This window comes from Pipra filicauda, unplaced genomic scaffold, assembly GCF_003945595.2.
Source record: "Pipra filicauda isolate LSUMZ 115617 unplaced genomic scaffold, ASM394559v2 scaffold8_size5757611_pilon, whole genome shotgun sequence".
Classification (NCBI taxonomy): domain Eukaryota; kingdom Metazoa; phylum Chordata; class Aves; order Passeriformes; family Pipridae; genus Pipra; species Pipra filicauda.
The window spans coordinates 1971050-1998337 of NW_024105087.1; the positions used below are offsets into that span (position 1 = coordinate 1971050).

A 27288-nucleotide genomic window follows, 5' to 3' on the forward strand; every position below is an offset into this window, starting at 1 on the left:
GTCACACGATGGCTGCCTATTTGTCTGGTTTTGCTGCTGTTGCTGTATCCCCTTGTGTTTTCAACCATCAGATAGCTGGATTTAATTGAGGCCACATCAGATGAGGCATTACTGACACCTTTAATTGAATGAGCATCCAGGGAGGATTAACTCATAATATTGATTGGCTTTTAGCCACTTGCTCAGAAGGGTGTCTGGGTAGCTTATTAGTTGCTTTTATTTACACCTTTATGCAAAGACTGTAAATAGGAATTCATAGAGCAATATGTTTTTCTAAGTACTCTTAATAACTTTTTAAAAAGGAGTGATAATAAAAATGCAAATGTATTTAATTTTTTTATTGGTTCTGTATAAATATACATTAAATGTATGCACTTACATACACATATATGTAATGAAATATTGCAAGGGAAAACAGCCAAGGACACTTCATTAGTACTCTAATTTGTTTATTAGAAAATTACAAATACTTGAGCAACATGGCTACTGGTGACTAGGATGATCGTACCTCTACTTCTCAGTGGGGTTCTCTTTTTAGATGCACCACACAGTCATAAACCCATTACATTTTGCTTTTTCTCCTCATGTTTGATATCCAGATCTAAGGTCCTCAGTATTTTGCTTCGACATTTACAATATTCTTAGACAACTTAGTTAAAAAGTTATTAAACTTTTCAACTTACTAAACTAAAAAAACTAAAACCTTAAAAAATTATGCTGAAAATGAGAATCTGAATTCATTCTGGAAACAACACAGGGTAGCGTCTGTAATCACATCCACTTTATATTCTTTACAACTGCATTTAATTATGTTTGTCCTTTCAAACACATTTGCAGTGAAGTCTTCTACTTTGCATTCATAAATCTTATTTTTGTGCACCAGAAATATATACAGAACATACATCTAGTGTATGTGTGTATCTGTTTATTTTAATGTGCTTTCATGTTCTCCTCTGGCTTGTAAAGAATTACAGTCTGCCAATTTAATGCAACTTGAGAAAATCTCTGGGAGCAGGAATTCCTTTTGCTCACTTTTTTTTTTTTTTTTTTTTTTTGTTTCCCTCCTAGTTAGACTTTGCTTTCCTTGACATACTGTCTCTGCAGATACGAAGGAGAATTCTTTTGGCAGAGATAGGTGATTGAAAACTTTTAGTTTAATCTGCTGTGATCTGTAGCAAAGTCTGTATATAGACACTCTTATGTTCAGCAAGGCCCTCAGATTAATAGTGTGTGTAAAGGTTTTTCTGCCTCAAATAGTCTTTTCCACAAGCCTGTCCACTATTACTGCATTTGCTTTTCTCTGCAGCTGCTCTCTGATTTTGTGTGTTTTAATCCAATCTTCCTTCTCTTGTCCCGTCTTTTCTCCTCCCTGTGTTTTCTTTTCCCGTGTATTTGGGTCCTTGTTGTGTGCACTCAACAGTATCTCCTCCTGCAGAGCCCGTTGATGTTCACAGAACAAGCTCAACAGGACGTTATCATGGTCCTAAAGTTCCCGTCCAACTCGCCTGTCACTCACGTGGCAGCCAACACCCAGCCTGGCCTGGCCACTCCTGCCGTGATCACAGTTACTGCAAACAGGCTCTTTGCTGTAAACAAGTGGCATAATCTCCCTGGTAAGTAAATTAAAGTCAGAAGCCTAAGAAACCCGTGCCATAAAGCAGTGCTTCCGTTGTCTTTTCAAGATTTGCTGCTGAACTGTTGTAAGTTTAAAGTGGAAAGAGCAGGTCCAGTCCTTTGACACAGCATGTTCTTCCCATGTGGACTTAGTTTCTCCTTGAGAAGGTAATCTGAGCTATTGTGTAGTAAGATGTGTAGCACACAAAAGCTTTGTAACAACAATATATTGCTTTCCAGGCCATCAGGCACCATGCAAGAAGACAAAAGCAGTGTATCACTATTTGGTCATGCCAAAGGCACACTCCTCCTCTTAAATCTGTTTTTCAGTCAGTTGGAAGCCTGAACCATATCATGTCTAAGACGGTTTTAAAACATGTAGGACTTGTCTGAAATCTTTTCTGCTGTCTTTTTCTTGTTGATTATAAACACCATCATCTGATGTTAGAGCCACTCAATGAGAATTAATAAATAAAATGCATGGGGAAGTCTGTACCTTAAACATCCCAAAGTTATTAAGTGTTTATGTATTTGTCAGCATGAAAAGAAAACACCAGAGCCATTTGCATAGCAACTAATGAAATTAATTTTCCTTTAAAAATGTCTTGGACTGGAGAATTTAGTCATTCTGCTTTTAATTCTAATATTTTCCAATCTGAAAGACATTCATCCTCCTTTCCCTGACTATGACAGTCTTAGGCCCAAGCTGGGAAAGGTAGTTTATTTCAGTGGTATGCAGTAAATTTGGTCAAAGGCTTTCCAAGAAAGGGAAAAAAGAGCTTCTACTCAAATAACTTAAATAGAAGATGTTTGCACCAGAGAAATACTTACATCACTGAGATTCCTACTGAGAAATCTTGACCTGTGGTCCTTGATTACTTTTTGAAAAAAACCAGATGACTCCCACACTTTTTCCTAATTCTTACAAATTACCTCTCAACATTGTCCAAATAGAAACATCTATGTATTATTTCACCCACCCAAGAAATGCTTAAAAAGAAAGGTGGGAAGGAAGAGGAGAAGGGAGACTTGTCTAGATAACAAGTTGTAAGCAAGAACTAATTACAGGACTCCTGAGATTTCTTTCAAAGGAGGATGACAGTATCCTCTCATACCTTGGATGTGTGACCTTGGGCATATAATATTCAAGGCTTTTAAAAAAATGGCCTTTGTGGACATAAAACGGTCATGGGAAAGAAAGAAGGTTCTAAAGTTGTAGGAGCTGATTTTGATTTGTGGTAATCAACTGGTTTGAGTTGAACAAAACTTTCAGATATTTGTTTTTCCCTCACCTCTGAAAGGGAGAACAGTAAACTGTGCTTTTGAGTCACTGTTTTTTCATTTAGAGGCATTTTACACCCGTCTTGCCTTTACAAAGAATTCAAGAAAACCTAGATCAAAACAAACAAAAGCCAACCAACCAAAACCCAACAAAAACTCACCTCACCCCACTTCTCTGAGAGCACACTTGTCAACTGCAAGCTGTTGATGGAGTATTGTGCTTAAGATATCTGGGTATGGACTCCTGAGACTAACCTTCACTATTGTTGACTTCCAAATTTATACCGAAATGGGATCTGCTGGGATTAGAGAGCAGGTATCATTACTACTCCATATCTCCTGCTGTGGGCTAAGCATTGTCTTTACTAATGAGGCATCATGATAAAAAAGTTAAGTTGCCAAGTGACCAGTTGTCACTAATGTGTAATTAAAAATCCCATTCCTGCCTTTGTGTGTGAATTTGGTGGCTTTGCTGACATCTAATGGCACTGGTACCCAGCAGGATGCTCAGTTTTGTCACGTAGATTTTGTGTTTTGCTCTGTATTAGTGTTTTATTGCAGCAGAACTTTGAATGTACTTATGAATCATTTATTTAAGAAATCCTTCTATTGATACTAATTTTTATATTAAGCTACGGATGGTAGATGGAAAAATCATAGGTTTAAATATTCAGCCATTATTATCCATTTCTCTTCAAAGAATGTATTGTGGGCTGGTTTTTTTTAGGGGTTGCTTGTTTGTTTTTAGTGAAGCTGAGAAAAAAAAGGCTTACTTTCTTTCTAACACTGAAGGAGAATTCAGTACGTAAACATTTCACTGGTATGCCAAGTGCCCAGATGAAATGTAGGTTGGCAGAATTAATGTATTAACTTCTATGCAAACTCACAAATAAAATGGGTTTTGGTGATGGATGAATCCTTAAATACTGGATGACTACAAGATTTCCCTGTCTGCATCATAAACTGACTTTTTAAAAAAAAATGTCCTTTGTGCTTCAGTTGTTCAAAGCAGTGTTTTAAAAAGTAAAGAGGAAAATAGTATTTGCTACAGTCAGCAGATGGTTGTCACATTTTGTTTTCAGTCCTCTTTACCACTTAATTTTGTTTTGTTGCGACAGGAGAGGTTGCCAGTAAAGCATCTGCTAGAGCTTATGGCTCAGGACCAGAGCTGCTGCTGATGGCATACATTCAGAATAGCACTAATCTAAAATAAATGTTTAATAAGCAGCCTGTGAAAGCACCTGGATTTTTTTTTTTTTAATTCCATTGATGCAGAAGAATCTTGAACAGTTAAAAAAAAAAAAAGGCCGTAGCTTTGATTTATAAAATGTATGTGGCTTCACTGTTAAAAAAATGCAAAGTTTTAAAATCTTCTTTCCTGAATTCCAGCTCATCAAGGTGCTGTACAAGACCAGGCTTACCAGCTGCCAGTGGAAATCGATCCTCTCATAGGTCTGTCACTTCCTTCTCTCTTTGCGATTCATTAAGCTCTGTATGGTGGCCCTGAAGTGTAGATTACGGTTGTTTTTCACTTGCTGGTTGCTGGGAATGGAATTTTCCTGATAAACCATTTGCATGCAAATTGGAATGCAATGAGCTGTGGCTATGCTGGTATTTCATCAACTCCCCCTCGTTGGTTTGCCTAATTTGAACAGGCCTAGGACGCGTGTCAGTGAAAATTAATATGGATGCTGTAATAATGTGTGATTGAGAATGTGCATGAAGTACTGTCAGGATAATATTGGATCTTTTCATCACTCAGACTTGTTGATGAGCAGGAGCGAGGCACGTTATGATGAATTGGTGCACTGGTAATGTGATGGAGCTCCTTTGCTGAGGAAATTTTCATAATAACAGTGGGGTTCTTAACTGCACCGTGTTGTGAAAAATAAAACCATAGTGCCAGGGTTTCATCATTAAAGGAGATCAATCCTTTCTTCATAGACCTGCTGTTCAGGCTGAGGGGATTAATGTGTAATTGCAAAGCGGTTTCAAAGTTGAAATATATTGCCCACTCCATTTTAGTATTGAGATATTAGTATTCGTTTTTCAAGGGTATTGCATCTTTTGATCAGCTTCACTAGTTAAATTTGTATATGTTTTTCTTTTATTAAAAAGGGGTGGAGGAATATCTCTCTTTTATGTAATGACTCAGTGTAATAGATTCAATTCATGACTTTTTATTATAGAGGTTTATTAGTTCATATAGGGCTGATTTTTCTATTAGCATGGTTAGAGTTTGGTCAGTTCTTTCATTACAGACCCAACTTTGGGGAGTGCATACTTGGGCTATAATTCAGGAATCTGTAGCGTGGCAAATGGAACCTCATATAGGATCAGAAAAGAAAAACTCAAACAACCTAACCCCAAAACACAAACTAGTTGTGGGACAGCAGCAAAGAAGATGGGATTCTGTGCCCCACAAGCACTATTAGATATATCGATCTTAGTTTAAAAACCAACTATTTCAGGGTTGTAGTTTAAGTGAAAAAGATAGGAAGTGGCCAATTACAGAAGAATGGGAAAATCTGAGCAATCCGAACTTGCCTGGATAGGTTAGAATGGCAGGTCTTTCAGCTAGTTAGAATTAATTTCAAAACTAATATGCATATCCCAGTAGGAACTGCATTGTATTAGTTTGTAGGTACAGACTGTTCCTGTGTAGCCATTTTGCTGGGTAAGCTCTGTGATAATTAAATCAGGAACAGTGTGGGCATATGAAACCATTTTATAAGAGCTGATAAAATGTTTCCCCAAAGTTTCTAAAATCAATTCTCAACTGAATAATATAATAGTTACAATTTATAATGAGGAGGACACATACTGTAACTCTCTTTTCTTCCTGAAATAGATTTTATCCAAAAAATGTTTGGAGCAGGAAATGTATATTCTACTTTAAAACCTGCTATCAAGAAGATCTTAGAAGTACTTGTAAATGTTACAGCAAAACCCTCAAAATCACATTGAACTTGTCCGATTACTTTTTTTTACATATTGTGAAAAACATGAGGAAGGACATAAAATTTTTATTATCCTTTGTGATTTTTTTTCATAATTTTAACATTAAAATTCCCTTTTTGGCCTGCCTTTAATTTATAAAATACTTTGGCTTTTGTTTGGTATAAACACCTTTAAAATCAATGTTCACATTCTGAAAAATGGTTTAATATTCTCTTCATATAATAGATCTCAAATCAGCCTTGTGATTACACTGGACATAGTTTAAAAGGGTTGAGGCTTTCTTTGTCATTGCTAAGTAGCATCATTGGGTGCAAACAAGTAATTATGTAGGTAATATTAAAGGGTTTTAATTGTGGCTAGACACATTTACCTAGAAATGGCACCTAAGAGGACCACAAAATTACACTTTTATGGTTATAGCAGGAACCTTGTTGCTGTCTTAGTTGTAAGGAGGAATTCCTGCCCTCCTCAGTTGCCCAGGAAGACATAAACCAGCGATATCTCATATCACATAAATTGAAGACTTCTTTTTGAGGTGAAATTTTTTGAAGGTCTTATCCACATGTGTCAATCTGTATGCTTTTTGAGAGGTTTTTTTGCTGTGAAACACAGAATGTTTCACTGTGCATTTATAATGTGTTGTTGTTACTCTTTAAGCGGCCCCAACAGCGGTCGAGACCATGCTATGTGTTAACTGCAGAGCAAGTGGCAACACCTTGCTAAATTATTTGCTACCCATATGGACATGACAGTATCAGCATTTTGAACATAGCAAAAGCATAAATAAATGAAGGATTTGATACAGAGTAAATGGAATAAACCCAAGGCTCAGGGGAGAGCAAGCCTGTGAGAACAGAAAGAAGTTAAAGAATAAACAGTAAAGAAGAGCACAAGACCAGGACAGAGGCAGGTCCAGGGGACCACCTGGATGGAAGTAATGATGCTTCAAGCAGTTGGCAGACAAACCCAGGCCCAGGAAAAATTATTTGCCACGGATAGAAATCAAGTTCCCTCAGGAACATTGAAAAGTTCTTCCTACAGTGTAGGATTTTCATTATATATATATATGTAGGGACTTAAGAGATATATGTGCACACACGTTGATTAATAAGGACAAAATATAGTATGAAAAATGTCTTCACTAATTGATTCCTGTTCATTCTGTGGGTTCCCAATATAAGATGGTTGGAGAAAATGATGTGATGATTCCAAGGAAGTGGTGTAGTCACCATCCTTGGAGGTTTTTAAGAAAAGACTGAACGTGGCACTATGTGCCATAGTCTAGTTGACATGGTGGTGTTGGGTCAAAGGTTGGACTCGATGATCTCAGAGGTCTTTTCCAACCCCATTGATTCTGTGCTTCTGTGAAGTAAAACATCAGATGATCAAAGTGGGGCAAATATTTTCTCTTAGCCCTAAAGGTGATTGTGGAGATAAGCTGGTTAATTTTTTTTGCAATGCTCCAAAATTGTGAAATGGTAGTGATGTCTACTGAAGTTACTCTTTTTTTAAATTACAGTACTTGCTATGAAATCCAAGTAGTGTACAATTTTGAAATCATAATTCTGTTGCCTGCTGTGTTTGAGCCATTATATATTTCATGTACTCTCTTATCATTACATTCCCTTACTTTGTTTCTAATTTTTGATTTCTTGTACTAGAAGAAGGGAGAAAGGACGCTTATTATGTTTTTACGCATCATGCCTTTGCAAAATATTTCATTTGTATTTCTCAGCTGCATTTGACTTAAAGAAGGCAATTCTTCTATTTTAGAATATGTGCTACAAGGAATTAGCATTGTTTCCAAAAGTGTAACGAATATTTCGTAGCAGAATTAGAAAGAAAACGTCCCTACCACAAAAAACAAGTAATAGCCGTGAGGAATATATTTGGTCTGAACATAAGTTTCTAGAATGTGCTTTTGTTCTGTGAATGTGGATGCTAAAATTTCTTGGTTTGTGTTTCTTTGTGTTCAGCCAGCAATACAGGTATGCACAGAAGGCAAATCACTGACCTTTTAGACCAAAGCATTCAGGTACATTCCCAGTGTTTTGTCATCACCTCTGATAATCGTTACATCTTGGTCTGCGGCTTCTGGGACAAGAGTTTCCGAGTTTATTCTACTGACTCAGGTAGTGTCTTTTTAAAATATGGGAATAGCTTAAAAGATTTTTTTCTGTTCATTGTCAGCCAACTGTTTCAAATAAAGAAAGAATGAGGAGTGGAGTATGTATTTATCCCCCTACTAATAATATTTGTCAAATCTTTTCTTACCTACTGCTATTGTGTATGCTATCATTTTTGGGCAGCGATGGCAAATGTAAGAGGAGGAGCTCTTGTTTAGACAGAGCATCACACTTCAAACCTATAGAATAGGGATGCCTGTTCTTATGCTGCAGTTTCCACAGGTAAATGAGTTTGTGTGAAGCCTTGCATACCAGGAGAATTAATTGTTCTTAGAGGGCTTACATGAATTTAATGCTGGTTGGTTTTCAGCACCAGAGAATTTTTGAGGAAATACAGACAAGTACCGTAGAATAAGAACAGAAGCGAAGTCTTGAAATCTGCTGAAAGAATATTTATGAAAGCCTTTGAAAGCTGTGCTATAATGGAAAAATTGATCTGGAGGCACTGAATTCTTTTATATAATATAAACTGATCGATATAATGGGTAGCAGTTAAATTAGTCTGTCAGCTGGAGTGTATCCAAACCATTGAAGTCATGCATGTGTCATGCTAAATAGAAAAGAATCTTTCAATGTAAGAGCTACAGGAATTTAAAAGCCATGGTACCCCAGAAAAAAATAGGTATGATTTTTTCCCTTTCATTATCTTATAATGGGAACAGCGACCTCACTGCAAAGTACTTCTTTGGGATTAATGACCCAGTGTGGTTAATGTGTGTGTGCCATCAAGCTTTCCAGTAGGTTATTAATCCCTAGGGAATATCCTACATGTTTGTCATCATTTCTTAAATATATTAGTTAGCAGTGTTTTTCACACTTGACAAGCCAAAATGTTTAACAAAACAGGATGGTCTTTAATGAAAATCTGTTAAGACTGGATCTCATGGCATATTTTAACATAGCTGTCATTTTTGCAATTTTAAAGCCTTAAGTATAAAGGAGAAGTTCCATTTACGTCATATTGACTGCCTACAATTCATTATACAGACACCTTGTTAGACCCTTCTTATTTTAATTTTCTCATTGATGAAAATAAATTTACATGAAACTGTGAATTTAAAGTAGATCTTCAGAAAGGATCGCTAGCAGTAATAAATATTCAGTATATATTCTTGATTTATACGAACAGAGAAGTAATTCTTTTATGTCAAAGGATGTATTTTTCCTTACACCTATGGGAGGAACTTGTATGATTTTGGTAGCTTTGTCCTGTATCAATCTAAACTACAAATATCTCTTTATTTCCTCTGCGAGTACACAGATTTAGCAGGCACGTTGTTACTGCTGTAGCTAATGAGTGTATAAACCAGAATACCATTGTCAGAAGAGATTTGTGTCTTCTGTGTGTCTCCTGTCTGTCAATAAAGCAACTCTAGCTCTAGCTTAAACCAGTGAATCCAGATGTAGTTTATTTTGCTTTGAATTAAATGGGAACATAGTAGTGAAATATTTTGAAATTGGCAGAACAACAAGGGAAAAGATGATGTGATCAGTAATGCATAATGGCAAGTGATCACAAGTGCTGAATTCAAATACATTTTAGCACTTACACAAAAAAGGAACCATTTTCCCATTAGATTTTGGGTTTGTTTGTTTGTTTTTAAAAGGAAATACTTCTAACATAAATCATGGGTTCTCAGCACAGCTAGTATAGCAGAAGCATAATAAAACATTCCTTCAGCAGTGGGAATGATTTCTAGACAGCGTTTTAGCTTCAGTAGTGCTGACTTGAGTCTTATTTTTCTTTTAATTATTTGTAGCACAGCTGTCAAATAAAACATTAACTAGAAAAATTGTTCTGTCAGAAAGGGATATCTGAGTGTATATGGTAGAGTTTGATATTACTGTACAGACAGGACAACTCATTTTAAAGGAAACAAAAAAGTTGAGGAACTCTTATGAAATTATTAATTTTATTTTTTTTACCAGTGTAAAAGAGCAAGATCTTATTTCTTATTTTGATGAAATTGGTCAAAACTTAAGCTGCACAATAGCAAAGTGGAACTAACAAGGCAGTGCAACTGCAGGAACGACTGTCACGCAAATGGCCTTGAAAAATGTTTGTTTTCTAGAACAGAACCTATAAACATAGAAATAATTGAAAGGGAGATCTCTATAACTCATTGATGTTTATAACATAAACTTCTGTTCTAAAAGTATAAATCGGCTCAGGTAGTTGAATATCTACTGCAATACAACTGAAAATATATCACGTAATTATTCTCAAATCTAAACCATGTAATTGACAACTTGGATTTTTAGGGAGAAACCTACACTTGGTAAGATGCTTTTGTATGTTGCCAAAATGTAGTCTGTGAGTGTTTCACTGCTTGTAGCTGTAAAGTTCAGAAACTTCTTCTGACTAAATCTGTTGACTGGCCACTTGTCTGAGACAAGTGACCCTGCCTCAGGAATTAAAGCCCTGGTGAGCAGAGGTGGCTGCTGTGGGATGTATTACAGACTTGCAGATATGAGTGAAAGGCTTGATCCCCAAGTTACTCACCCTTCCACTGCAAGGTAGATATGCACAGTAGGTGTGCATCCAGGGGTTTGCCCTGTCTGGTTAGAAAAGGCTCATGTGATGGTGCTTCATCTCACATTTTCTCTTGGAGGATTATAGCAGCTTAATAACTTTTACCAGTGTTTTATTTTTGATTCTGATGTACAGGCTTCCTTTAAATTCCATCTTGTTATGCTGCTTTTTCTCTTGTTTTTTTGTTTTGTTTTTTTTTTTTCTGGTTTTCTCCACTTTAATGCAATTACCTGTTTGATCTTCTGTTATGAGTCAGGCTGTTAACATTATTTTTGTTCTTTCCTCAGAACCACTCCCTTAAGTCTTCTGTTCCCATTAAGTTTTATTTATTGGCTGGATACAAATACAGTGCTTTTGTACTGCATAAAAAGAGAGCTATGAAATACTCACTACTAGCCATATTAGATGATTGACTAATCATTTTTAATTCATGCACCAAAATATTTTATTAAGATGTGCTTAATTTGAGTCCCCACACTGATTTGTGCTACTTGTTATTTTTAGACACTCTTCAGAACGTTTTATTTCATTTTATTTTTATTTATTTTATTCAGAAATGCAGTAGTCTGCATTTCCTTTGTATTTTTTGGCCTGTGTTGTTATTCCTTCCAAAACCATCACTCTTTTTCCCTTCTGTTCTTCCTCATTCTTTATTCAGCCCAAAGCACAAATGGATGCATGGTCATTTGGGCTTGAGAAACCTGAGGTCACACATTAGAGGCATAACACATCACACTTCCTTGTGTCATTGGGTGCAGAATTTGGCCTGGCCCCTGTTACCCGGACGGGCCAAGCAGGCACATTAGAAACGTGTGTGCGTATCCTCTGCCCTGTCTTTTCAAGATCTGCCGTTGCTGGGCTTCAGCAAATCCAGTGAGATGGATTTTAGTGCTTAAATTCTCATTTCATAGGATCATGTGTGCTGCTGGCAGATCCAGAAGCTGGCAGGACACATGACATGTTTGCTGTGTGGGAGCCAGCCTCCGGCTGGGTGGTGTCGCAGAGCTTGGCCGCGGGCGACCTCACACGTGTTTCCTCTCCCACATGCAAATCCACTATGCATGAGCATCCAAATTTACATTTTTCTAAAATGTTGTCCTGTTTGGTTAAGGTTAAAAGGTAATAATCATATTCATGTTTGCACATGCTCTTGAATGGCACATTTTTAACTGCCTGGGCTTTCTTTTTAACGTTTATGACTCTTGTCACTGGTACCAATGTTTGTCCTTTATGCAGTTGGTAAGAGAGTTTTTTCCAGGTCTGTCTTCTGAGCTCTTTTAAACATTACAGAAATTCTTAAAAGGGAAGGATGCTGATTGAAATAATTGGCAAGTGTTAAAATGGTGATGGAAAAACCTGGATACAGGAGTAATTTTTCAACTAAATCTCCTTTTGTCTGTTTAAGGAGATGCTTGAATGCTGCACATGCTGTATTTTCTAGGTAGCTCCCACGCTACCAATTTCCTCTGGGTCCTGAGTGTTCTATAATTCTTATTACATTCCCCACATTGTCATCAGATTTGCATTCTTACTGGTACTTTTATCAGTAAACTTACCTTAAACTTGTCTTGAAAGAGAATCCCATCATATTTCCTGTTTGTAAACATACAGATTTAAAAAAAAGCATCTGGCACATTTGGCCTTTCAATAAAGTATAATACTTGTAGGCTGCAAGTATTTTTTGTATGGACTGTGTGGACTACTGCACTTTTCAATAACTTTCCACCAAATAAATAAAGAAAAAGTAGTACTACAGTTCTTCTTTGAACCTTTTTTTGATAACACAAATATTTCTAAAATACATTATAATGTATTTTATTTGCCTTAGAATAAAATAGTAGTTTTAAAGGGATCAATTTTATGTGTTTCAGGTAAACTGATACAAGTGGTGTTTGGACACTGGGATGTTGTAACCTGTCTTGCTCGTTCTGAGTCCTATATTGGAGGAAATTGTTACATCCTCTCAGGGTCACGTGATGCAACATTGCTGCTCTGGTACTGGAATGGCAAAACCAACATCATTGGTGATAATCCAAGAGGTAAGCAAAACCAAGAAAACCTGTTTTATAAGGATTTTGTCTCAAAATAGCTTGAATGAACACTTTGCAGGACAAAATTTTAAGTAACAATGGTGTCAAAGTACAGTGCTTCTTTTTTTTGTAGTTGTGACGAGCTCTAGTTAAAAGAATTGAGGGTAAACAGTGTTTGCTTTGCAGCGTAAGTAGAACTATTTTTTAAAGTTATAGGATACTGAACATTACAAATACATTTCTTCTTGTCATTCATTCAATTGGGAAGGAGTGGCTCCAAGAGTGAGAGAAGGGAACTCATTTTTTATATTTCTTATTCAGTCTGAGTAAATATTTTTTCTCACGACAATACAGTTTCATTAAGTATCTGCATTTGAGTTGTTTAGAACAAAAAATACTGTACATCAGTCCAGTGCATGCAGCTGTAATCTTATGCCTGTAAGTTCTACAGTGGTTTCATCTGCTGTTTAAAATCACCCTTGGCTATCAATAGAGTTACGTGGACAGTGAATTTTAACTTGGAGTAATGTCATTCTAACAAGATGTGTAACAGCCTGAGCAGGACACTTAGGTGAAAGAAGGGGGACACATGGGGCATATTAAAGAAGCAAGCTTAAAACTTTTTTAGTTTAACACTTTGGTAGGGTGCTGCATGCCTAATCCTTGCTCTTACATAGCAGGCACTTTAACTGGTTCCAGTGCAAGCAGCAGGGCTCATAACAGGGCTCATACTGTATAACCAGACTAATAAGTCAGCTGCTGCAACCTAAATCAGTTTTAACCCCTCCCCACCCAAACTCACCTTGTACTTGCCAAATAATTTGATCTCTCACAGGAGTGAGAGGCTTTCAAGACAGCTTGTGAGAGCTTACATACATAAATATAGGGGCACATCATAGCCAAACAGAGGTCATGTTCAGCCAAAAATAAAATGCCTTGAATAGAAGGGGTGAGAAACAGTATATTCTGCCTTAAAAAAGTGTGTTTGTTAGATTTTCTGCCATTCAGTTAAGGTCTTCTCTGACCCTGCTTAAATACTAGTGAAAACATACCTGCTGTATGCAGAGAACAAAATGGACATCTGGAAAACAAGAAGTGGTAGTAGATCTGTCATATATTGCAGTTACAGCTGGCATACAATTTCATATAATTTAAACAGGATCTGACATCTTCCAAATTAATTGATTTGGTAAAGTTATGTGTTCCGTATTCAATCTGCTACTCAGCTGGAGTTATTTGAATTTGAAACACAGAGGTGGTTTGACTGAAATTGCATCCTTTGAACTACTTTGACGAAGCACAACTAATTAATATCAGGATGAATATCTGCATTTAACTTGAAAATTATTTCATGTTGACTGGGAAAACTCTTCAAAAATTGAATAAGATACAGCTCAGTTCATGCAGTTGCAGAATCTTAAGGCAGAGGATGTGAGCGAACTATCCCTATTATCCTCCTAAGCAGCCTGGTTCAAGAGATGGGAGTTTTTCTGGGAAGTAGATAGCAGAATTTTCTGAGCATCTCTACATAAAATGTGGCTTTGGTCGAGGGACAAAGTCTCTGTGAATCCTTCATATGTATTTTGCAATCTCTCAATTTAAAGAAAATGCAAACTCTGCACTATTTTTGCAGTGCTTGTAAACTTGGAAACTCCAAAGAGTCGGTGCAGGGAACTTAAGAGCTTGACAGTCAAGCTGTTCTTGCCTGAAGAACAAAACTGCCCTTTTGAGGAGAAAATCCTGAATATTGCACTGGTGTGAAGCAATGAACAGTTGTCTCCTTACTGTGTTTTCAAGGCCTATGAGTGCAGCCCATCTTTGCAGATTCCCAGGCTTGCCCTGAGAAGTTGGACTTGTTGCACAATTCCCAGGCTTGCCTCCTGTCTGAACAAGACCTTGAGGTTATGGGCTCCTTTATGACCTTAACAGATCACGTGCTGAAATTTTGTACCTAGTATCTGACTCAAATAGGTAGATTTTGTTAAATTCTATTGATAATTTGAATGCAAATTTCTAACAAAATTTTGCAGTTTTCAAAGTTAATACTAGGCTATTATAACTGCTGTTTAAAATCAAACAGTAGCTACCTGGTAAGTCTCTTTGTTTGCAGTTCTACTAAACTGGTACTTTTAGGGACTTGCAATGGCTCCTGTGTTTACTAGTTGCCATTATGTAGGGTTTTTTGTGATATAGTGTGCTGGAAGCCTTTGTTATGAGTTGGAATCTCATGGCACTATACATAGGCTTAGACATGGGTATAGTAAAAGACAGATTCTGCTTCAAAGAGATGCTAATCTGGGGTGTTTAATTTTTACCAGAAATTGCTGTCTGTAGGCTTCTCTGTTCAGTCAAAATTTTTTTGAAAAGACAAATAAAAAGAGCTGTTTCTGCTTAGTTCTGATTTTGTTAGAAATGGAAGGAACCAGCACACTTGTTGGGTTTTGAGCCCTGTTACTGCAACTGTAACCTCTATCCATTTGTGGGATGTTAGATATCTAACTGGTCTAATGTGTTTCTGTATTTGAAGCTTTTTTTACCTCTAAATACAGTTTACTTGTGCTTTCAATGAGAACTACTCATTGGAATTTTAGATACTCTCACAGTTGATACTTCTTTTCTATTTTTTTCTCTGTTTAATTATCTCTAATTTCCATCTTAAAATGACTTTACAGCAACATGCATCCAATGGCACTCTGCCAAATCATGATGCCAGAGCAATTTTAACAGAAATAATTTAGAACTGGAGCGTGTATTTCCTCTTTTCATAGTACCTATTGCCTCTGATATACATCAGTCAGCAGGCTGGTATGATCTATCTACCCTAAATACTATACCATTAGGCACCCATTAGTCCACCAGATATATTTTATTTAGGTTCATTTATCTGGTTTCCTTACTTTACAAAGCACTGAATTCTGGATTTCTGGCTGAGTATATTCATGTTTTGGAATGATACTTAACTCAAACTGACAAGCCAGGTGGGCTATAGCACTTTGATAAATAAGTATTTGGTTTGATATTCTTTATCAAGGACAATTTTCTGGCTAACTGGGCTGTATGGAAAAATTCCTTACATTTTTGATTTAACAGAAGAAATATGTTATTGAAATATTAATTATTTATGTTCTTTAATTTTTAACTTTGAGGCTGATTTCTTAAATTACACCTATGCAGTGTCACTGTCTATTTAGTTTCTCCTTGATAACTCTAGAATGCATTGATCAACGTAAAACAAATCTGACAAATTTAAATCTCAAAGATATGAAATTTCTGTGTGGGACACATCTGCTGGAAACTATTTTTATTCTTCACAAAACAGCTTGATTACATTTAGGTTAAGTCATTTTTTCCTTCTCAAATTAAAACCTGAAATTCAAAAAATATTTCATCATGCTCTTTGATCAAATGTATAGAGTTTTTTTTCTTTCTAAATTAATTGGTTTTGAAAATGTAAAAGTGTGGCAGTACTTCACTTTGGAGCACAGGCTTTTTCTAATGCAGAAATGTTTCTGTGGACAATTTCTGACCAAGCCTTGGAATAATTCAGAACAGAGCAGCAGATCTGAAGTAGTTGTATCCTTTAGAATAGCCCTGAGCCGTTTTGCGTTCACATTAATTAGCATAATTTACTGTGGAGATGTAAAATCACTTTGCATAGCATAAGGGGCTTTTCTTTTTCTCCTTGGCATGTGGCTTGCTTTGGGCAGATGGAGGAGGTAGGAGGGAGAGGATGTAACCCTCTCCTTGGTACTCCTTGAAGCCCATGTGTGATCTGTGTCACGAAGTTGGTTTTTGCATAGTTAGAGGCTCCAAGGTAGCACTTGGGGATGTGACATTATGCACCAGGACGTGTGTGGTAGAGTGTGTACGGGTTCCTGGGAGAGGGCCACGTTTTTTGCTTCCCCAGCATAATGTGGTGGAGATGGAGGGGAGGCGAGAAGTGTGGGGTGGGAGGAGGAACTGTGTGATGGCTGGAGAAAAGAGATGAGAGGATTCATTTGCATACAAATGGTGTGCATCACTTTCAGATCCCACTTTCGCTTTGAAGATCAAGTGGCAACTCCTAGTGTTTGACCATTTCCTAGGTTGAGGGATTGCATTTTCCTTTGTAATCACAAAACCATAGGAAGCAGGGCGGGCATGAGCTTTAGTCACCTGATCTATTCTCTTTTCCCAAAGAAGGCTTAACTACGCCAAAAGCATTCTCCACTGATGTTTGTCCAATCTTCTCTTAAAAACTTCAACAAATACATTTTGGAGCCTTAGAAGCCCTGTCCTTAGCAGACTTTTTCAAGCCTAGTATCCAGTTTTCTTTTTGCAGCAGTTGCATTCTGTCATCTTTTATCTGCTTTTTGTTTGTGTAGAGAACAGATTATTTCCTTCTTGCAACAATCTCCGGTTATTTGGATTGCTATGACCTGCAATTCTTTGCCTCCAACTTTAATAACTCAATTCTTTGTCTTTTGCCGTAAGTTGTGTTTTTCCAGACATCAGATTTTTTTTGGTGTTCCTTTCTTCAGTTGACTGTCTTCCTCAAAGTAGACCCAGGAATGCAGTTGAAGGCTTTCCAGTAATAAGTAGAAAACAACCTGTTTTACAGACCATGTTTGTTTCGAAACAGCATGACAGTGTTGATAGTTTGAAGTGTATGAGCCAGTATGAATTTCAGTGTTTTCTGAAGAGCCACCATCTACTCACTTGTTTCTCCTTCTCTTTGTAGTTTAGCTGTGGAATCTTGTCTTTAAACTTTCTGAATTGTATTCTTTTTAGACTGTTTCTCCAGTCTGTTAAACTTATTTGGAATCCTCCAGCCTTCAGCGACTCATGTTTGCAAATATATTTTGCAGTCTTATTCTATCAGATTGGTCATTAAAGAAAATATTAGCTAGTACACAGTTCAGGAATGCCCATCAATACATTTACCATTTTGACAGTGAATAACTTTCTGAATATAGCTTTCCAATGTATAATAGCATCTTCTGAATGTCTGCTTCCCTATTTTCTTTGAGAAATTACTCATGTGGAACAGTGCTAGCGTTCTTACTAAAGTAAAAATATATGATGTCTTCCTGAATACATGTCTTGTTACTTGGCCATTGCAAGAAAAAAATCACTTTGACATGATTTGTTCAGAACATAGAATCATCACAGAACCATAGAATCAGCCAAGTTAGAAGGGACCTCTGAGATCAAGTCCAACCCTTGATCCACTACCATTGTGGTTACTAGACCATGGCACTAAGTTCCACATCCAGTCTCATCTTAAAAACCTCCAGGGGTGGAGAATCCACCACTTCCCTGGGCAGCCCATTCCAATGCCTGATTACCCCTTCTGTAAAGAATTTCTTCCTAATAACTAACCTAAACCTTCCCTGGAAGAGCTTAAGACCATGCCCTCTTGTCCTGCTGCTGGTTGCCTGGGAGAAGAGACCAACCCCCATCTGGCTACAACCTCCTTTCAGGGAGTTGTAGAGAGTGATGAGGTCTCCCCTGAGCCTTCTCTTCTCCAGGCTGAACAACCCCAGCTCCCTCAGCCTCTCCTCATAGGACTTGTGCTCAAGTCCCTTCACCAGCCTCATTGCTCTTCTCTGGATCCACTCCAGCACCTCAATATCCTTCCTGAACTGAGGGGCCCAGAACTGGACACAGCACTCCAGGTGTGGCCTCACCAGCACTGAGTACAGGGGGACAGTCACTTCCCTGGTCCTGCTGGTCACACTGTTCCTGATCCAGGCCAGGATGCCATTGGCCTTCTTGGCCACCTGGGCACACTGCTGGCTCCTGTTCAGCTTCCTGTCAATCCAAACTTCAGGTCCCTTTCTTCATGACTTCTCTCCAGCCACTCTGTTCCCAGCCTGTAGCACTGCAGGGGGTTGTTGTGGCCAAAGTGCAGGACCCGGCACTTGGCCTTGTTGAACCTCATCCCGTTGGAATCAGCCCAACTCTCCACCCTGTCCAGGTCTCTCTGCAGAGCCCTCCTGCCTTCCAGCTGATTGACACTCCTCCCCCCCAGCTTAGTGTCATCTGCAAATTTGCTAATGGTACACTCAATCCCCTCATCCACATCTTCAGTGAAGATATTAAACAGAACTGGGCCCAACACTGATCCCTGGGGGACACCACTAGTGACCGGCTGCCAACTGGATGCAGCACCGTTCCCCACCACTCTCTGGGCCCGGCCCTCCAGCCAGTTCTTAACCCAGCACAGAGTGCCCCTGTCCAAGCCATGGGCTGTAGCTTTTTCAGGAGGATGCTGTGGGAGACGGTGTCAAAGGCTTTGCTGAAGTCCAGGTAGACACATCCACAGCCTTCCCCTCATCCACCAGGTGGGTCACCTGATCATAAAAGGAGATCAGGTTGGTCAGACAGGACCTGCCCTTCCTAAAGCTGTGCTGGCTGGGTCTGATCCCTTGTCCATCCTGTAGGTGCTGTGTGATTGCACTGAGGATGACCTGCTCCACAACCTTGCCAGGCACTGAGGTCAGGCTGATGGGCCTGTAGTTTCCCAGGTCCTCCTTCTGGCCCTTTTAATGGATGGGTGTGACATTCACCAACTTCCAGTCATCTGGGACCTCCCCAGTGAGCCAGGACTGTCGGTAGATGATGGAGAGCGGCTTGGCAAGCTCTTCCACCAGCTCCCTCATCACTCTTGGGTGGATCCCATCTAGTCCCATAGACTTGTGGGGATCCAAGTGGCTCAGCACGTCACTAACTGTTTCCTCTTGGATTATAGGGGGGTATTCAGATTCTTATCTCTTTCTACAAGCTCCAGAAGCCAGCTGTCCTCAGGACAACCTGTCTTACTGTTGAAAACTGAGGTAAAGAAGGTGTGTTAAATACCTCAGCCTTTTCCTCATCTTTGATAACTGTGTTCCCACCCATGTCCAATAAATAATGGAGGTTTTCCTTGTCCCTCCTGTTGCTATTGATGTATCTGTAGAAGAATTTTTTGTTATCCTTCACAAAAGTGGCAAGATTGAGCTCAAATTGTGCCTTTGTCTCTCTAATTTTCTTTCTGCAAGACCTAACTATATTCCTAAATTCTTCCTGAGTAGCCAACCCTTTTTTCCGGAATCAGTAAGCTCTCTTTTTTACCCTAATTTCCTTCAAAATCTCTCTGTTCAGCCAGACTGGTTGTCTGCCCCACCAGCTTGCCTTTTGGCAGACTGGGACAGCCTGCTCCTGTGCTTTCAAGACTTCATTCTTGAAGCATGTCCATCCCTCCTGGACCCCTTTGTTTTCAAGGGTTGTTTCCCAGGTTACACTCTGAACTAGTCTTCTGAATCAGCCGAAATCTGCCCTCTGGAGGTCCAGCATAGAGGTTTTATTGATGGCCCTCCTTGCATCCCTGAGTATTGAAAACTCTGTTATTTCATGGTCACTGTGCCCCAGACGGCCTCCGACCACCACATCTCCCACCAGCCCCTCTCTGAGAACAGAAGGTCTAGCAGGGCCCCACCCTTGGTGGGCTCATTTACCAGCTAGAGCAGGAAATTATCCTCTATACGCTCTAGGAATCTCCTAGACTGCCTCTTCTCTGCTGAATTTCCAGCAGTCATTCGGCAGGTCACCCACAAGAACAAGGGCTGATGATTTTGAGACATCTACCAGCAGCTTGTAGAATAATTCATCGCCCTCATCATCCTGGTTGGGTGATCTGTAACAGACTCCCACCAGGATGTCAGCCTTGTTGGCCTTCTCCCTGATTTTGATCCACAGGCACTCAACCTTATTGTTACTGACTTCAAGGTCCACAGAGTCAAGAGACTCTCTAACATATAGAGCCACCCCTCCTACCTTGCCTGTCCCTTCTGAAGAACTTGTAGCCACCCATGGCAGCACTCCAGTCATGTGAGTCATCCCACCACGTTTCCGTGATGGCGACTACATCACAGCTTTCCTGCTTCATGATGGCTTCCAGCTCCTCTTGTTTGTTACCCACGCTGTGTGCATTGGTGTACATGCACTTCAGTTGGGCTACTGATTTCACCCTTAACTCGGGCTTTCATCTCTGGAGAGTCTGGTTTCAATCCCTTCCCCCTTCAAACCTAGTTTAAAGCCCTCCTGATCAACCCTGCCAACTTATGGGCTAAAGTCCTTTTGCCCTTCCTAGATAGATGAAGCCCATCTGATTTGAAGAGACTAGGTACCATGGAATTTGCCCCCATGGTCAAAAAACCCAAATTTTCGCTGGTGTCACCAATCCTTTAGCCACCTATTGATACAATGGATTTTCCTACTCCTCTCCTCATTCATCCCTGCTACTGCAGGAACTGAGGCGAACAACCACTTGTGCTCCTGTCCCATTAACTAATCGACCCAGTGCCTTGAAATCATTTTAAATTGCCCTGGTACTTCTTCCATTAATGTCATCACTACTGGCCTGGACTACCAACAGTGGATAATAATCTGAGGGCCAAATGATCTCAGGGAGTCTCCTACTAATATCCCTCATCTAGGCCCCGGGAAGGCAGCAGACCTCCCTGTGGGATGGGTCCGGTCGACATACAGGGCTCTCAGTTCCCCTCAGAAAGGAGTCACCGACTACAACTACCCTTCTTTTTTTCTTTGTAGCTGTAGTTGTAATCCATCAAAAAGTGCCACGTCAAAAAGCACCACGTCAAAAAGCCCGTTTGCCCTCTCCTGTTCGCCATGCTCTGGGTCACTGGCGCTCCCAGCAGTTGTTAAAATCCCTCGTGGATGGGCTGGGTACCGACCCCCCGTCAACTGACTGGCCTCCCAGGAGACCTCCAGCAGACCTGGTACAGCTCCAGCAGCCTTTTAAATCCAAATCAGCTGTTACTCATCTCCTTGTTTTCTTCTAGGAAATTGTGTGTGTGTATATAAAAATATAAATGTTCTGCCAGTATTTTTTTCTGTTTGTTGGGGTTAAACAGACTTAAAACTGTCTTAATTTTTCCTCTTTTTCTTTCTTGCTTAAGAAACAGGAAGACTTTTTTTAGTCTTGCAGAACCTCACCCAATATCCACAAAACAATAGTTTCAACTCTGGAATTATGTAGCTTCATTTTCCCATTACCTTCAGAGCACTATTATCAGGCCAATTGAATTCCAAACATTTTTGTCATTTAGGTATTCTTTGATTGAGACAACAGTTTTCATTGCTGGTTTCACATGTGTTTGCTGTCTGACTCCAGTTGACCTTCCTATTCAAGACTTTCACTGCAGTATTTTTAAATGCGTGGCATCATCTATTGGTATTGCTTGCTCTTAATAACAGACCAACTTCTCATGAAAACTTGGCATATTTTTGTTTATAGAATGACTGTTATTCCTGATGTCCCTGTTAGTTGCATCTCATCGATGTGTGGCTCTCCTGCTTTTGTCTCTGCTTGCTCATACCTTGTTGCTTACACTGTTTCAGAAAAACCTCATTTATTTTGATCTTTCTGCCTGACTTTCCCATGTTACAGTCACTGGAGAACTTTGAGTTGTGCCAGCTGGTGTCTTCTTGTGTGTCCTATCCCTGTGCTGCTCTGAAGCAGTTTTCACTTGTATCCTTATTACCTTTTCTTTTGTTTTTCTCTAGCCTTAACCTCCCATGAGATCTTACAGAACGATGTTCTGTATGTATTGAAACCTGTCTTCCCAAAGTACTTCAAAAAATTATCTTCTTGTCCTTGATCTCTCCCTTATAAAGCATATTGAAAATTCTCATATCTTCCCATTCATATAAATTCTTTTCACCATGTTTTTTTTTATCTGTTTTGCTACATTGGTTATAATCATATCTCGAAGGTCATCTCTAGCTGTTGTTGAAATATGAAAAATTGTCACCAGATTGCTTGCTACACACATACTTGTTGGATTCCTTTACCAACAAATGCCCTTCTAGTTGCAATATCCCATTTTCTCCAGTCTTCCTTAATGATCCCTCACCTACACAGTTTAGGGAGAGGCCAATTGTATTAGCAAATGTAAATCTGTGTCTTCAAGGTTTTTGGCATTTCACTGTAGTTATTTTGTTGGGAGGTACTTTCTTGGAGGGGAGGTTTACACTGGTGAATTTAATTGTCTTAATGTTGTTTATGCTTATAAAATGGTTTGTGCTTAAATAATGGTATGTATTTCCATAGTGTAGTGGAAGATAAAGTGCTTTTCTGCGATTCTTGCTCTTCATTCATAGGAAATGAAGAGATAATTCTGTTGCTTTCAAAATATCTACAGATGTGTTCATAATTATTTATTACTTCTCCTATTTTGAAAAACAAAAATAGTTTTAATTTAGAAATTTGATTTGCCCAAGGAAATTAAGTCTTGACTGATAAAAGTATTCAGTGCTAGGGAAATGTAGAGTCTGTGTAACTGTATCACTACTGCTAATACTAATGGGATCTCTTCTGAGTTATTGCATTGATCTTCCACACATATGTGAATAAAACAAATTATATTACCTCTTTTATGTTAGCCCATAAAACTAGAAAATGTTACTCTCTGTATGTATCACATTTGCATCACGAGGATTAAGGGGGTGCTTTCGTTGCACAGCTTTATATTCTTTACAGGGTACTATATTCAGGTATTCTGAAGTGTGTTAGATAAATGGTTTTAGTAGTGGAGCTGTGTAGCAAGACACATGTGAATGTAAGCATGTGATTTCATAGTTAAAAAAAAACCCCAAAATTACTGTATTTAACTGAGATTCGAGAAGATTCATTGAACACTTGTGCTATTGATAAAATGTAGAATAACTTCCACAGATGTAAATTTTAAAAATGCATAATCTTTTCAATTTTAAAATATGAAATCTCCCAAAAGACTCAAAATTTATACACCAGTTGTCTTGCAGAAGAAGTCTTGCTACTACCCAAGCTACTTTTAAAAGAAACTGGTTTTTGTTTGATTTTTTTTTTTTTACAGCTAGAATTCCTAAATAAATGTTGAATACCTGCAAGACTTTTTATCAATTGACATTAACATTAAAGCTATAGTTTGAGACTAGAGAAACCGTTAGTTTTTATTGTATTAGTAATCATAGCAAAAGATAAAATATCTATATTTCATCAACTGCTACACACATTTTTCAGTTTGAAAATTCAAACTTTTTATGAGTGAGTGCTTCCTAATTAATTGTTAGAGGGGATAATACCTGATGAGCATCTTTGTGTTGGTTGATTGAAGAATAATGTCATGGATAATAATTTCTTTGTGCTCAGACCCACTAATCCTGTAAACTTGAATTCTATGAACATTTGCATATGTGTTTACCTCTGTGTGCAGTGAACAGTCACACTGATTTCAAGCAGGTCATATGTCTGCTGTTAACTTAGCAGCAAAAAAACCCTCTTTGCCTTCTTCCCTTGTCCTCATCTTGATTCAACCTGCATCTTGATTCCCAAGTTTCTGGACTTCTATTTTCAGTTTCAAAACCAATGATAATAGATAAGATAAGGTTCCACATTTCTAAAGAATGTTTATGACATAAAAATGTATTTAGAATTCTAATGATTATAAAAAAAAAAAAAAGGAAGTAATTTGCCTAACAGCTTCTTTTCTTAAAAAAATTAATTGGGAAGTAGTTGTAAAAAGCTTACCTGTTAACATTCCATTTTGCATTTATCATGTTAAGTAGTAGGAGTATCAAAAGTGTCCATAAATGAGTAATCATGTTAGTAATGGAAATTGTGCTATTACTGTTATTTTCTATCAAATGGTGGTCTACCAGAATAGCTAAAAATTTGCAGAGCCTCAAAATACTAAAATATATTTGGAGTCACTGCAGCTATGAAGACGACAGTTGCTGTTCACTGGGGTCAGCCTGGTAAGAAAGAAGTGTTGCTTTATGATAGTCCAGCACTGAGAGTTTAAGAACAGTCTGCACATGCTCCTTTGGGTGCTCAATAGCGCTTTTGCTTTTTACCCTGAACACATTGTATTATTGTGTTAGCCCTTCTTCTTCAAAAAAAAAGACCAGTAAATAATTCAATGTTATTTTAGTATTGTTTAACTGCAGATGTAACAGATATTCTTTGTTTCCCAAAAATGGCTGGACAGTAGCAAGATGTTATATCTAAAGCAAGAGTCCTTCAGCACCATCTGCTGGCATCCAGTTGAAGATGATTTTGGTTTCCTAAGCGCTGCCTAGTAAAATATTAAAAATTAATATCTATCCACATATTTGGAAATATCTATCCACATATTTGGTGCAAAAAGAAGAGAAAGGATTTAATCTTCAGTATAATTTTTATCCTTTTTATTAAAATTGTAATGAGAAAATACAATGTGAATTTAAGTTCAAGTGTATGAACTGAAACAGAAATAGGTCAGGAGTGCTTTGTTAAGTGGGACTGTAAAAAGAAATGGGAATACTTTTTTCTTTTTACTGGAGCTTTATTAAGCACACTATTAAATTTTTCTATTTGTGTTGTAAGTCAAATTCAGTAAAATTATATCATAGAGAAGATCCACAAGGCTTAGAAAATATCTGTAACATGTTTTTGAAGAGGAGTAGCAACCACTAAATATTCTTTTACCTAACAGTTATTGCATTATTTGATGTTCAGTCATGAAAGTTTAGTGGACAGAGACCCTGATGCTGTAACTGGTCTTATAGTTTCCTGTATTTTCATGGGACACCATTGCAGCCACTGCAGCAAGTACTGGGGCAATCTTCATGAGTCTAGAACAGAGCCTTAAATTCTACAGCTACAAAAGGTCACTGTCATTTCTTCTTTAAGCTGTAACACATTGATACCTCAAAGAGTTTGAGGCCTCATTCTTCCGAGTACTCTATAAATCACAAATAAATGATGGTTCTAGCCTCCACATATTCAAACTAAAAAAAGATGAGGTATAACAGGTGGATTAATTCTGGGATATATGGAAATCTGCAGTAATGCTGCATAAGCAATATAATTTTTTATTTGTATTATGCCAAGGAAGTCATGTCACAGATACCTATGAGGACAAGGTCTTCATTGAAAAAAGCTTGCCATAGCCTTTACTGATGGTTTGGGGAGCAGTTAAATAGTCACAGTGACTTGATCCTGATGAGCATGTAAGTTTGTGTGCCATAAATACTTGGTTTGGCTAAAAGTAGGTCCTACAATGTTAAGTGCAGCGTCTGTGTCATCCAAGTTTTAACTGGCTAAGAGAGATTGTGTTTCAGGATTTGTCAATCAGAGTAAGTAATTGCAAGTAGCATTTGTAGAGCAAGTTTTGAGGCACAGTCCGGATGCAAGTGAAGGAAGTGTATTTTGAGACTGGAAACAGAGAAGGAGTTCAGATTCTGCTTTGTTGGCAGCATCGAGCTTCAGGTGTTACTAAAACTAGATGTATGAAATTCCCCAGAAGGATAAGGATATTTAGTGCTTCATGATGTAATGCAGACCTTTGAGTTCCAGGAAAAAACAATGCTATATTTACAACCTGTAACTAATGGTTGATGTGGTAAAAGGAATTATATTCATATGGTAAATGAACGCAGCCTTCATGTGAACCATATGCATAGTTGTGGGATGCTTTACTAATACATCACATTTATTTACCTTATTTGGTTGCTGAGAAAAATAACCATTCAGTTCAAAGTCTATACCATGTAAGACAGAACAGAGTAATCTAGAAGATATAATAATTTAAAGTCTAGAATAAAATTACCATTGTAAATGTTGTAAAATTTATTTGGTCAATAAAATAATCCCTACTTGAGTAAGAAATTACTTTTAAGTGTTTCTGGATCTAAATTCTATTAACACTAGCATCACAGAGATGAGCATTAATCTGCTTAGTGCAAGAATGCTATATGTGATTAGAATTATGGCCTTCTTTGTTGAAAAATATCTGGTTTAAGAGAGTTACTTGTAAAAAGACAGCTAATTTATGTATGCTCTGAGCTTGTTGTATGCAATCAGCACTCCCAGTTACATTGAAAAGTAATGGTGGTAAGCATCTATCTAGTACAATATAACACTGGTGCACTGGTTTGAAATTAACTTTGTAGAAACAATCAAATAGCTAAAGCATGGACTTTGTTATTTTAATGTAGTGTTTTAATAGGAGGGGAAGTAATCAAAAACTGCCAACTTGAATGGAATTCTCATACAAAACCTCTCATCTCAGATTATTTTCTGAGATGAAATAATATATGTGTTTCAGCTAGAGGTAAGATGACTTTTATCTAGAAACAATTTCTCAGTAGCTGCTATTTCTGACTGAAATAATTGCTTGATGAGTTTTTTCCTTTTATCTTTATTTTTTTGTCTTTTTTTCCTTGAACTCACTAGGTAATGATAACTATAAACCAAAAGACAGAAATATGAAGAAAATAGATTTTTGTTTTTTTAGCATAAACAAAAGAAGCCCTTTCACAAACCTGTTTTAGAACATTGTCAGACAAAAATGACAGTGTTCTAAAACTTCAAAGCTGACATTGAAGTAACAGTTTATGAAGTTGGGATGGTGCAAATATTAAATTATTAGTGTACACTGACCCTGAATATTCACCTGCAGATACTTTCTGGGGGCTTCAAAAAGCTGGTGTTCATTGGGAGGAGTCCTGCTGAATGACTCCCAGGACTTGCAGCAGATGACTCCCCAGTAAGAGTGAAATCATTCCAGAAAGCTTTGCATTGCACATGGTGTAGGAATTAAGAGACTGGGGATTATTGACTTTTGAAATCTGAATTGTAATAGGCAATTCATGAAGGCCTGTTACATCTTTTTCT

General features: G+C 38.0%; 1 protein-coding gene across 2 annotated transcripts in view; it reads left to right on the top strand.

The window, feature by feature from the left end:
- LRBA (LPS responsive beige-like anchor protein) overlaps positions 1-27288 on the top strand; it is a 402048-nt gene that overhangs the window by 358380 nt on the left and 16380 nt on the right. For both annotated transcript variants that reach the window (XM_039391039.1, XM_039391040.1), the window contains 4 exons: positions 1421-1613; positions 4285-4347; positions 7833-7988; positions 12447-12614. In XM_039391039.1, the coding sequence (XP_039246973.1) occupies positions 1421-1613; positions 4285-4347; positions 7833-7988; positions 12447-12614 (580 nt within the window). The remainder of the gene's footprint in view (positions 1-1420; positions 1614-4284; positions 4348-7832; positions 7989-12446; positions 12615-27288) is intronic.